This window comes from Bos taurus, chromosome 7 (genome assembly GCF_002263795.3).
Source record: "Bos taurus isolate L1 Dominette 01449 registration number 42190680 breed Hereford chromosome 7, ARS-UCD2.0, whole genome shotgun sequence".
NCBI classification, from domain to species: Eukaryota; Metazoa; Chordata; class Mammalia; order Artiodactyla; family Bovidae; genus Bos; species Bos taurus.
The window spans coordinates 16,780,114-16,793,078 of record NC_037334.1 but is presented as its reverse complement, the minus strand read 5'-3'; the positions used below and the strand labels follow the sequence as shown (position 1 = coordinate 16,793,078).

The 12,965-nt window shown below is 51.3% G+C and overlaps 1 protein-coding gene across 1 annotated transcript in view; it reads left to right on the top strand.

Annotated features, from left to right (window-relative positions):
- The window catches only part of FBN3 (fibrillin 3), a 69,984-nt gene extending 58,308 nt beyond the window's left edge, over positions 1–11,676 (top strand). The window contains exons 58-64 of the mRNA XM_059888607.1: positions 501–623; positions 795–911; positions 5,144–5,272; positions 5,363–5,482; positions 7,401–7,635; positions 8,188–8,338; positions 10,650–11,676. Of these exons, the coding sequence (XP_059744590.1) occupies positions 501–623; positions 795–911; positions 5,144–5,272; positions 5,363–5,482; positions 7,401–7,635; positions 8,188–8,338; positions 10,650–10,982 (1,208 nt within the window). The 3' untranslated portion in view covers positions 10,983–11,676. The remainder of the gene's footprint in view (positions 1–500; positions 624–794; positions 912–5,143; positions 5,273–5,362; positions 5,483–7,400; positions 7,636–8,187; positions 8,339–10,649) is intronic.
- The last annotated feature ends 1,289 nt before the right edge of the window (positions 11,677–12,965 follow it).

The window sequence follows — 12,965 nt, the reverse complement described above, 5'->3', positions numbered from 1 at the left end:
TTACAGCACCTGGCACACACTTCCATGAGAAAACCAAGTCCAGAAAGCAAAGCAGCTTCGTTTCTTTCCTCCACCCAACTCTATTTGGGCCGCTTTTCTCCTGTTATTTGGTGCATCCTAAGATTTTCAATTACATTGTGTAGCAGGGGTTCATCTAAATCAGGGTCAGCAAACTCCTGCCCAAAGGCTGAATCCGGCCCTCTGCTTGTTTTGTTAATAAAGTTTTATTGTCACACGGCCATGCCTGTTTGTCTTCTCATACAGTGGCTGTTTTTCCTGCTACAAAGACAGAGTTGAGTAGTTGGAATTAAGACCACAAAGCCAAATATATTTACTCTCTGGCTTTTTGCAGAAAAAAATGCTGGTTCCTTGGTTAAGCCCACAGATTCTGGTTGTCTAGGGTCTGGGAAAGAGGCCTCAACTGGGCCTGGGTGGAGAACCCCACCCCTGAGCCCCCAGGAATGTCTGTCTGACCCTCCTGAGTGCTGTGTCCCGTCTAGATGTGGATGAGTGCAGCCAGGCCCCCACGCCATGTCCCTTCCTCTGCAAAAACACTGAGGGCAGCTTCCTGTGTGCCTGCCCCCGTGGCTACCTGCTGGAGGAGAACGGCAGGATCTGCCGAGGTGACATCCCTCTTCCCACACCCACGGCCCATGGGGCTCTGTCCCTGTCCTCCTCAGGGGCTCCCCCTCCCGTTGCATGGGGTGAGCTTCTGTCTCCAGGGCGTCTCCCCTGGGAAGCCCCCAGCCCCGGCAGGCCCTACCTTGAGCCCTCCGGGACCTTCTGTGTCACAGACCTGGATGAGTGCTCCTCCAGGCAGCACAACTGCCAGTTCTTCTGCGTCAACACCATCGGTGCCTTCACCTGCCGCTGTCCCCCTGGCTTCACCCAGCGCCACCAGGCCTGCTTTGGTGAGTCCCCTCAGCCCTCCCTGGCAGCATGACCCCAGCTTTCACCAGATAAGAAGCAAAGGCACAGTGTGGGCCAGATGTCAGGGACACAGGGGTGATCAAAGTGCTTGTTCTGTCGCTGTTTACATCCTAGTGGTGTCTTGGACCTCAGTCTTCTTCCTTGCCCTAGGAACCTAGGAGGCCACCCTCAGGAGTCTCTCTGACCTTGGCCCAGGACACCTACCCTCACCTCTGGTGTGCTGAGTCTGTCTTTTAGGGCTTCTCCAGGCTGCTCCTAAAAGCCAAGGGGCTTATACAGTCCACACCAATCACTTCTTAGTGTCTTGTGACCTGGGAGAACCAGATCTCCCCCAAGGGCTGAGCCCAGTCACAGGTGGCTTTGTTTGGGCTCCCATGAACTCAGCTAACAGATACTGAACACCTGTGTACTAGGCAGTGCTCTAGACCAGAAATCAGCAGACTCCAGCCCCCAGGTCAAGCCCAGCCCCCTGCTTGCTTTTGTCAATAAAGTTTTATTGGCACACAGCCATGCCCATTCATTTACATGTCTGTGGCTGCTTTTGCTACAACAGCAGAACCTAGTAGTTGCAACAGGGTAAATGATATTTCCTACCTGGTCCTTTACAGAAGCAGTTTGCTTCATCCTGTTCTAGACCCCAAGGGTATAGGACATGATTCAGTTATACACAGGGTGATTAAGTCGCTAAGTTGTGCCCGACTCGTTTGTGACCCCATGGATTATAGCCCACCAAGCTCCTCTGTCCATGGAATTTCCCAGGCAAGACTACTAGGGTAGGTTGCCATTTCCTTCTGCTGTTTCTGTCCCAACCCAGGGGTTGAACCTGCATCTCCTGCATTGGCAGGTGCCTTCCTTACCATTGAGCCACCACATGTACACCACATGTGTACATATATACTTATCTATTCTTTTTCATATTCTTTTCCCATATAGGTTATTACAGAATATTTAGTAGAGTTCTTTGTGAATATTTATAGGTCCTTGTTGGTTATCTATTTTATATATAGTAGGGTGTGTATATTCGGAGAAGGCAATGGCACCCCACTCCAGTACTCTTGCTTGGAGAATTCCATGGACGGAGGAGCCTGGTGGGCCGCAGTCCGTGGGGTCGCTAAGAGTCGGACACGACTGAGCAACTTCACTTTCACTTTTCACTTTCCTGCATTGGAGGAGGAAATGGCAACCCACTCCAGTGTTCTTGCCTGGAGAACCCCAGGGACAGGGGAGCCTGGTGGGCTGCCGTCTTTGGGGTCGCACAAAGTCAGACACAACTGAAGCGACTTAGCAGCAGCAGCAGCAGGGTGTGTATATTAATCCCAAACTCCTACTAATTCATCCCTCCCCCTCGCCTTTTCCCCTTTGGCAACCATAAATTTTTTTACTGTGTCTGTGAGTCTGTTTCTGTTTTATAAATGAGTTCATTTACGTCATCTTTTTAGATTCCGTGTGTAAGTGATATCATGTGATATTTGTGTTTCTCAGTCTGACTTACTTCACTTAGTACGACAATCTCTAGATCCATCCATGTTGCTGCAAACGGCATTATTTCATTCATTGTAGTATTACTAACCACAGTCACCATGCTGTACATTACATCCCATGATTCATTTATTTTTAACTGGAAATTTGTACCTATGATCCCCTTAACGCCTTTCACTCACCCCCCCAAAACCCTTCTCTAACAACCATGAGTTTATTCTCTGTATCTGTGAGGTTGGCTTTCTCATTTTGTTTTTAGATTCCGTATATAAGTGGGATCATATGGCATTTGTCTTTCTCTGTCCAACTGATTTCATCTTAGCAAAATACTCACAAGGTCCAACCAACCATCTTATCATGAACAGCAGGATCTCCTTTTTTATGGCTGACTAATAGTCCATTGTACACATGTAACACATTTTTCTTTTTTCATCTGTCTTTGGACACTTAGGTTGTTTCAGCTCTTGGCTATTCTGAATAATGCTGCAATGATCATGGGGCTGTGGATATCTTTTCGAATTAGTGTTTTCATTTTCTTTGGATAAACACACCCAGAAGAGGAATCACTAGGAGGCCTACAATTTTAAAACCGAATTAATGACAAGCCTCACTGAAAGAGGAAATTTGAGCAAAGGTTTGAAGGAGGTGAGCCATGTGCATATCTGGTAAAGGAGTGAGCATTTCCAGCCACGAAATGACAGGCATTCCCCTTTTTCTGTTGTTGTTGTTCAGTCACTTTCCCTCCTTCCTGAGGTGAGCACGCTTAACGTGGCAACTGTGTGTGTGCAGCTGTACACGTGTGCACACAAAGGCTTAGAATACCCAATTCCTCCTGTACCCAAGACAGCTTCTAGGTTCCCACAGGGATGTGCCTGGTGTCGAGACTCTTCATACTCAATGAAGAAGATGTGCTACGTGTGTGTGTATATATATGTATATGTATACGTAGTGGAATACTACACAGCCACGAAAAAGAGTGAAATAATGCCATTTGCAGCAACATAAATGGACCTAGAGACTGTCATGCTAAGTGAAGTCAGACAGAGAAAAGCATATACCATATCACATCACTTAACACACAGAAACTAAGATAAGGCACAAGTGAACCTATCTACAACACAGAAACAGGCTCTCAAACATAGAGAACAGATCTGTGGTACCCAAGGAGGATGGGGTGGGGGAGAGATTGATGGGGAGTTTGGGATTAGCAAATGCAAATTTAGTACAGAGAATAGATAAACATCAAGGTCCTATTCTATAGCATAGAGTATCCTATAATAAGCCATAATGGAAAAGAATGTGAAAAATATATATATATATATAACTGAGTCACTTTGCTATATACAAGAAGCTAACACAACATTGTAAATTAACTTCATTTGAATAAGGTAAATTTTAAAAAATTAAAAAGTAAGGACTTTCCTGGCAATCCAGTGCTTCAGACTCTGTGCTTCCACCACAGGAGGTGTGGGTTCAATCCCTGATTGAGGGATTTAAGATTCCGCATGCCACATGGTATGGCCAAAAAAATAATTTTTTTTAATTAAAAAAAATATTAAATGATAAAAGAATCGCCAAACTCAAGGAAGCTCAAATTAGGATTGCACTTCCCTGGTGGCTCAGACGGTAAAGCGTCTGTCTACGATGCGGGATACCTGGGTTCGAGCCCTGGGTTGGGAAGATCCCCTGGAGAAGGAAATGGCAATCCACTCCAGTACTATTGCCTGGAAAATCCCATGGACAGAGGACCCTGGTATGCTACAGTCTATAGGGTCGCAAAGAGTTGGACATGACTGAGCAACTTCACTTCACTTTTTTAAGAAATGTGTGGTTCATTCTGCATGATCCTAGTCCCAGTGCAATTTACCACTGTGGGTCATGACCACCATGCCAATGTTGCCTGGTAACTAGGTTGTCTTGGCTCAGGCTGCCATTAGAAAGTATCATAGACCGGGTGGCTTAAAAAACAGACATTTATTGCCGGCTCTGGAGGCTGGAAATCTGAGATTAAGATCTGCTTGTGGTGAGGCTCTTCCTGGCTTGCAGACAGCTGCCTTCCTCACATGGGGGAGGGAGAACAGGAGTAATCTCTCTGATGTCTCTTACAAGGGCACCAATCCCATCATGAGGGCCCCACCCTCATGACCTTATCTAACCCTAATCACCACCCAAATGTCTCGCCTTCTAATACCATCACTCTGGGGGTTAGGGTTTCAACATGGGGATTTGGTGGTGGTGGTGGTGAGGTGGGTGGGGACCCACACACATTCAGTCCATGACTCTGGCTGATATGCCACAATTTTCAGCTTTCCACGAGGACAGGGTGCAGTGGTTACCCCAGGTCATTTTCCCAGAGAAGGAAAAGGGTCTTTGTTAATTTTATGTTGAGCACTGTCCCAGTGCTTAATGTGATTAGATTAATTTAATTCTTATAAACACAATGAGGTAGATATTATCATCTCTACACTACAGCTGGTAAAGCTGAGGCACGGAGAGGGTAAGTCAATTGCCCTAAGTCACACAGCGTTGAGGTGGTAGAGAGTCAAACGAAGTCCTATTTGTGTGTGATCTCAAATGTTAGTGACGTTTCTGTGAAGTGGGCACTGTTCTGGATCTCCTTTCACAGTGGGGGAAACTCAGGCCTCAGAGAAGTTAAGGTATGTCTGGAACAGTTGATCAGGTGGTAGGCCCGGCAGCATGGTGCCCTTACCACCCTCTTCTCTGTCCTCTGCAGACAATGACGAGTGCTTGGCCCAGCCTGGCCCATGTGGTACCCGTGGGCGCTGCCACAATGCCCCAGGCAGCTTCAGCTGTGAGTGCTATCAAGGCTTCACCCTGGACAGCTCCGGTCATGGCTGCAAAGGTAGAACTGGGCTTGGATGAGGTCTAGGCCCTCGGGGGTGCCCCTGGGGGCTGCCTGGCCAGCCTCTTGTCCTCTTTCTCAATCTCACAGACGTGGATGAATGCAATGGGCCTCATCGCTGCAAGCATGGCTGTCAGAACGAGCTGGGGGGCTATCGCTGCAGCTGCCCCCAGGGCTTCACCCCACATTCCCAGTGGAGCCAGTGTGTAGGTGAGTGGGGGGCCTGGGAGGAAGCTGACCCCCAACCAGAATCTGTCCAAACTTGGTGACTGGGAACCACTCCCAGGGCAGGATGCTGTGATAAGCAAGACTACCTAAAGGTCTGATGGGCTGGTTTAGAAGTTAGTTGAGTTCCCTGCTGCTGGAGAAGCTAGGGAGTCAGGGGTCTGCAGAGCCAGGGTGGCAGAGTGGTAGTCATTTCTCAGGGAGTGATAGTATGGAGAGCTCAGCGGAGAGTTTGAGATGTGCCTATGATCACTGAGAAAGTGTGCTTGGATTGATTAGTAATGTCTGCCATGGATGTGGCAATGGAAATGGGTGTGTGTATGCTACATCTTTTGTCGTACCTGTTGCAAGATGCCCTGAGTTTGAGGGACTAGTCTTCTGCCTTCCCTCCAGCCTTCCTCACTGCACACTGTTCTTTGCTGCTCCCAATAACAGCGTCATCCTCAGCTCTCCTCTTCCTTCTCCCCTGCAGTCTAGCCTTTACATTCTACCCACGTGGGGACCACTCTCCTGCGACCTCTCCATCACCTTTCCTTGGCCTTTGCCTTCCACCTCCTCTGCTCTGGGTATCACTGTCTGCCCCTCCCAGACTCTCCACCCACTGTGACTCAGCTTTCTCTGTCCTGCCACTACCTCCAGCACTGCCTTCTCTCTGGCTCCTCCTCCTGCCCCTCCTGGTGGGTCCTAAGCTAAATTCTCCATCTTTTGCCCTGTCTCACGTGTTTGTTGTCCCCTGGGAGCCCACAGGTAATTGCCTCGTTGGCCAGTCCCCGTTTCTCAGCCTGTCTCCTGCTCTGCATACTTACTCATTCATTCCTTTGGCAATGGTATGCCCGGGACCTGCCTTATTCAGGCCCTATGGATGCAGAAGTGAGCTGAGATCAGACTCCATTGCTGCCCACTCATTGTCCAGTCTTGAGGGGGAGACAGGGATCAATTATGTCAGTGGTTCTCAACCAGGTGCCATTTTGAAGTGTCATGGAGATACTTTTGATGATCACAACTGGGTGCTGGGTGCTCCTGGCATTTAGTGGGTGGACAGCCACCCAACACAGAGAATGAAATGGCCTCAAACCACAGTAATGCCAAGGGGGGATATCTTGTTCTAAGAACATCCCACCATTTAGGAATTCCTGGGAAGTTTTTTGGTTTTGGTTTTTTTTTTTTTTTTTTTTTCTCTCTTTTTCTGGCCACACTGCCCAGCATTTGGGATCTTAGTTCCCCAACCAGAGATCAAACCCATGCCCCTGTAGTGGAAGCAAAGAGTCTTAGCCACCAGTCTACCAGGAAGTCCCTAGGATTCCTGGGAAGTTTTGAGAAATGCTTCAAAGGAGAATCACGGGATCTGGGGTGGGGAGGTGAAGTACAGGGGCCGATAGACCTAGTCCAAGGACTCACAGGAAGCTTGATGGAGGCTTTTTTTTTTTTTAATAGCTTTATTTATTTATTTATTTATGGCTATGATGGGTCTTCATTGCTGTGCAGGCTTTTCTCTAGTTTCAGTGAGTGGGTTCTCATTGCAGTGGCTTCTCTTGCTGCAGAGCATGGGCTCTAAGGCCTGCAGGCTTCAGTAGTTGCAACACATGGGCTCAGTAGTTGCAGTTCTGGGGCTCTAGAGCACATAGGCTCAGTAGTTGTGGCACACGGGTTTAGTTGCTCAGCCATATATGGGATCTTCCTGGATCCGAGATCGAACGTGTATCCCCTACATTGGCAGGCAAATTCTTTACCACTGACCCACCAGGGAAGCCCCCTATGGAGGTTTCGACATTGGTCTTGGGCTTGAAGAAGGAGCTGGAGTTGCTTCGTGGGGACGGGAGCAATGCAGGTGGAGGGCTCAGGAGATACGAAGGTGGCCCCCCGCCCCCCACCTCCCACCCTCTCTCCCCCTCCCCATCCACAGATGAGAACGAGTGTGTCCTGTCACCCTCGGCCTGTGGCAGTGCCTCCTGCCACAACACGCTGGGCGGCTTCCGCTGTGTCTGCCCCTCGGGCTTTGACTTTGACCAGGCCGTTAGGGGCTGCCAGGACGTGGATGAGTGTGCGGCTCGGAGCGGCCCCTGCAGCTACAGCTGTGCCAATACCCCCGGTGGCTTCCTGTGCGGCTGCCCTCGAGGCTACTTCCGGGCTGGGCAAGGGTGAGGGGCTTGAATGGAGTGAACCCAGAGCCCCCCATACCCCGGGAGTGCACACACACTCACGGGCCCACATGCAGGCATGTATATACATGTACGCTGAGAAATGGTGCAGAGGCCCAACAACACCTGTGGATGTGCATACACAAGCTCACACCCCACTGTAGTGTGTCATTGTCCTGTACACCTTCATGTGCTCAGTGCTAATATACTCGAGTGTGCACAGGGCTCACACCTATGCCAACATGCCTGGGTACCCTTGTGCATTCCTGTATCCCAGTGTGCACATGTGTGCAAGCCCATGTTGACAGGGTGCACGCAGGCTCACACACACACACACAGGTACACTCGGGTGTATATCCACACCTCTGCGTGCACGCAGGTTCACACCCACACCCACATAAGGGTGCACACACACATGTAGGTGCATGCAAAGACACACTGGCACACTCATCCTCGTCCCCATGGGCAGTGTGACTCCAAATGGAGTGTAGGGGGTTGGGTGGCTGGGGATGTCCCACCAGCCTGATTCACCTGCCCTCTGTCCTGGCCAAGGCACTGTGTCTCTGGCCTGGGCTTCAGCCCCGGATCCCAGGATGCCCCAGATGAGGGGGAGCCACTGTCACCTGAAGCCTGCTACGAATGCAAGATCAACGGCCAGCCTTCTCGTGACCGGCCACGGCGCAGCGCTCGTAGGGACCACCAGGTGCCACGGGGGGTGCACTGGGCATGGGGAGCAGCCAGGGGATGGGCAGAGATGAGGAGCACAGACTCCAGGTCACAGCTGTCCCCTGTGTCATGGTGCCTGCCTGCATCTTACTGTACTTTCTCAGCCTGAGGATTCCCCTTGGGAGCTCTCTGGGGAACACAGGCCCCCCAAACACCCCAACTTGCTCCCACTGACAAGTCAGACCCCCCCACACACAGACCCTGGGTGTGATGCCTCCCAGGGATCCTTTCCATGGTACTTGGATGCAGGAGAAATGTCTTGAGCCCCCAAACCTGCCTATGCCCTGGGACTTGTCACCTATCACCTCCTGGCAGGGACAGCCCTCTCTCAGAGTCCCTCTGGGTTTAAGCACCAGTAACCCTCATAATAGCCAGCTTAACCCCTTCTTCCCTCCCCCTCGTTCAGACCCTCTGCCTCTGCACCTCTTTCCAGTACCCATGATGCTCCTGGAACTATGCCCAGGCCTCCTGAACCCTTCTTGTCTCTGGAAATTGCAAGGGTCTCTCCCCCCTCCCCACTACACTCTCAAGAACAGCAGAGCAGTTCTGCAGTTTAGCCCCTCTGTCCCCTGGGGCCACTCCAGCCATGGCCCTGACCCCACCAGGGCCTTTTGTAGGGAGGATGTTTTTGTCTCAGATTCAGCTTTCTTGTCCTTCAGCTGAACAGTCTCTGAGGCCACTTCTGGCCAGTCTTGCCACCATCCCCTCTAAGGCATCTGAAAGCTAAGCATTTGCTGCTGGATACATGTGCTGCTCCAAGCACTTCCTTTGCTTTTCTTTCTAGTTGTTGTTTTCCCCTTTCTGGGAAAAACCATGTGGGTATATGCCCAGGAGGCCTGGGCATAGTTCCAGGAGCATCATGGGTACTGGAAAGAGGTGCAGAAGCAGAGGGTCTGAACGAGGCGGAGGGAAGAAGGGGTTAAGCTGGTTGTTTTGAGGGTTATTGGTGCTTAAACCCAGAGGGACTCTGAGAGAGGGCTGTCCCAGCCAGGAGGTGACAGGCAACAAAGGCATTTGTTGCCATTATTTTTGTAAGCTTCATAGGGATAAGGCCCAGTGTCTCAGGTTTGCCACTGTTTCACCAGCCTTTGGAACTAAGAGTGACTGGAGTGGTTGTCAGGGCTTCTAGCATGGACCCAAGCAGATCTAGGCAGAAGCAGGCTGGGTCTTGTGGTTTTGCCTGCAATACCCACGGACTGCCAGCGGGTGTCACTAAGAGTGCATGTCTAGCAGCACTCCTGGTGAAGGGCTAAATCTCTGGAACTGAAAGGCGGTGGGGGTGGGGGGGGGCATGGACAGGAATAGCTTTCACTTTCAGGCAACAGCAAAATACCCCCATCAGCATGTAAATTAGGCAGAACAAACAGCTCTGCCCAGAGCAAAGGAGATGAAAACAGATAACCTCCTGTGGGATTGGACACATCACCCATCCAGGGTCAGCCTGCCATTGAGGTTTGCTGGCTTATTCAGGGGTCCTGTCTGGCTGCCAGGGCCAGGAAGCATTCAGAGGAGCTTAGATAAAGAGGGTTTTGTCATCTGTACACAGTGGGGCTCTCAGAGAGCCCAGATGCAGGAAGTGCAGCGGGCCTCCGGAACTGGAGTGATGCTGGGCAGCGCCTCTGTCTGGCTCCTCTGTGTCTCTGTCACTGTGTGTCTGGGGCTGGCTCTTGCTGCAATGCCCATGGTCATAACTCTAGCCACCCCAGACAGAGTCTTTTCCAATGAGTTGGAAACATCAGATGTTCCAAAACATCAGTCTTTTCCAATGAGTTGGCTCTTCACATCAGGTGGCCAAAGTATTGGAGCTTCAGCTTCAGCATCAGTTCTTCCAATGAGTATTCATGGGTTGATTTCCCTTAGGATTGACTGGTTTGATCGCCTTGCAGTTCAAGGGACTCTCAAGAGTCTTTTCCAGCACCACAGTTGGAAAGCATCAATTCTTTGGTCTGGGTATCTGACGGGGAATCCTCTATTTCTTCTATCCAGACTGGCAGGGATCCAAGTAAGGTCCCTCAGTCGAAACAAGGGGTCTGAAGTCAGCCTGCCTCCCCCTCTTTGCTTTCCACCTGGGAACCAGCCTCCACCTTCACCCTCTGTCTACAGCCCAAGCTGACCATTGGCCTTGTGGGTGGAGGGCTAGACAGAAGTCAAGGGCATTGAGTGGTCCGTTTTTTACTCCACTTTAGAGATTGGCTGAAAATCTCCTCTTGGCCCCTTGCCTCCCCCCATACCCCTGCATTCTGATTTCTCCCAGCCCCTGCCGTTATCCACCTGGTCTTTCTCCCCAGGCGAGCCTGGCCAGCCTTGACACGGAGGCTCCGCTGACCTTGGGACTGAACCTCTCCTGTCTGGGCCAGGCCCAGCATATCTTAGAGCTGAGGCCAGCGCTGGAGAGCCTGGGGGGCCGCGTCCGCTACGTCATTGCCCGCGGCAACGAAAGAGGCTTCTTCCGCATGCATCACCTTCATGGTCTCAGCTCCCTGCAGCTGGGGCACCGGAAGCCAGGGCCTGGCACATACCAGCTGGAGGTTGTGAGTGTGGGCGAGCCCTGGGGCACCCAGCCAGAGGGGCGGCCGGGGGGCCAAGCCTTGCGGCTGAAGGTGCAGTTGCAGCTGCTATAATCCAGGGGTTCCCACACCTCCCACCTGGCCCCAGGCACCCTCTGCAGCCTGATTTTCAGACTCACCACCTGGGCACTGCCCCACCCCTGCCTCCTTCCACGGGGTTTTGGGGAAACTGATGTCACTCTGTTTGCTATGACCCACCCCCGCCCCGGGAGACCCTAGTGACAAGCCCTGGACTCGATGGGCCCCAGGGTCCCCATGTGGTCCTCCGCTCCAGAGGTGGGAGATTTGGAAGGCGGGAGGGTTCAATCCCCTGCAGCAATGGCCGACCAGGTGGAACCCCAAAACTCAGGAAGAGTGAAGTGCTATCCTCTGACCTCAAGCGAGCCCAGCCTCTACCCGAGGGACCCCGACACTGTTTCCTGGAGACAGCTGGCAGCCGCAGCTGCGTGCCCCCTCCACTTCTACAGCCAGGGCCCAGGAGGGCCCTGGGTTTCACTGTATCTGGTCAATCTCAGGCTGAAACTTCTGCACTGCAGGGGGGGCTGGCCCCAGGGGGTCGGGAGGACATGGGAATGGGTGGTTGGGGTGGGCCTAGGGCTCGTTCCTTCCAGCAGAAGAGCCCGCGGGGCCCCAGCCCAGTCACTGATGTGCAGCCATGTTCATCATCCCCACGGGGACTGGGCTAAGGTTCTGAGGATACTTTCATATCAGAAGCAGAGACAACAATAAAGTTATTTTGGGTTAAGTACGTCCCTTGGCAAGTTCTGGCAGTAGAGGCTGTTTTTGGCAGGGCCAGGTGGGGCTTATGAGGAGGGGACCAGGACGGCAGCAGCTTTGGGAAGCATGAGCTTCTGCCCTGGGTTCCGAGGAGGAAGGGTGTAGGTGAGATGGGTGAAGACCAACGCTGCATCTTGGGGCATCATCCCAGGGTGCAGGTAGGTTCTGCCAACTTCAGACCCGGGAGTTTTGGCACAAAGTCAGGCTGCAGTGCTAACCACTGGTTCTCCTGTGGGTTTACCATCGCTGATAATAATGACTCATGAGCTCAGATGACATATTATACTAGGCACCATTCTAAGTATTTTACGATTACTGACCCATTCGGTCCTTCTTACTGAGTCCAAGCTCACGCACTGCTCGCTGCACAACAGGCCGATAAACCGGGAGATGAGTTGCTGGGGCAAAGAATAGCGATTTTATTCGGAGATCCAGCAAACCGAGAAGATGGTGGACTTGTGCCCCAAAGGACTGTCTTGCCAGAGTTGAATCCAGGCTTCTTTTATACTAAAAGGGGGAGGGTGTGAAGTCAAACCAATTTCCTGGTTCCCGTCAGCCTCCAGAGGGGAGGAGAGGTGTTAATTTCTTCCTTCCTGCAGTCATTCACAGATGGGCCTGGCCTGGATGCCTCCTGTAAGCTAATCGAAGGTATTTTAGGTTTGTGCTCATTACCTGGGAAGCAACGTTCCCAAAATGGGCCATTATGTATAATTTAAGCTTATAGGCAACATCCCTTTACTGATTAACTTGAAATAGGATACAAAAGGTTCTTCCCTGTTACATTTATACGCCCGTGGAATAAATACTGCTACTCTCATCCCCATTTTACAGATAGGAAAACTGAGGCTAAGAGAGATTAAGCAACCTGACCAAGGCAACACCAAGGTATCGATAGAAGAACCGAGTTCAAAGTCAGGGAACCATGCCAGGTTGGGCTGGATCTCCTGAGTTTGATGGCCAAGCTCAATGAACTCATCGTGTTAAGGTCAAGCTTGTGCAGATGCTTTGATGTGTAACAAACAATAGTATATTTAGTCCCCATGAACATGTATGAGGCAGGAAGTGTTACCACCTCTGTTTGGGAAACTGAAGCTTCGGGAGTTTGTGGAACCTGCTCCGGGCACCCACACAGTGTAGTGGGACTGGGACATTCTGCCGAGTCTGCACCTTGGCCCCTGGCCACTTATTGTCCTCTAGGGATGGTGCATTTGGGTCTCATCTGTAACATCCTCAGTCATGGTGGAAAAGGAGGCTGCACAG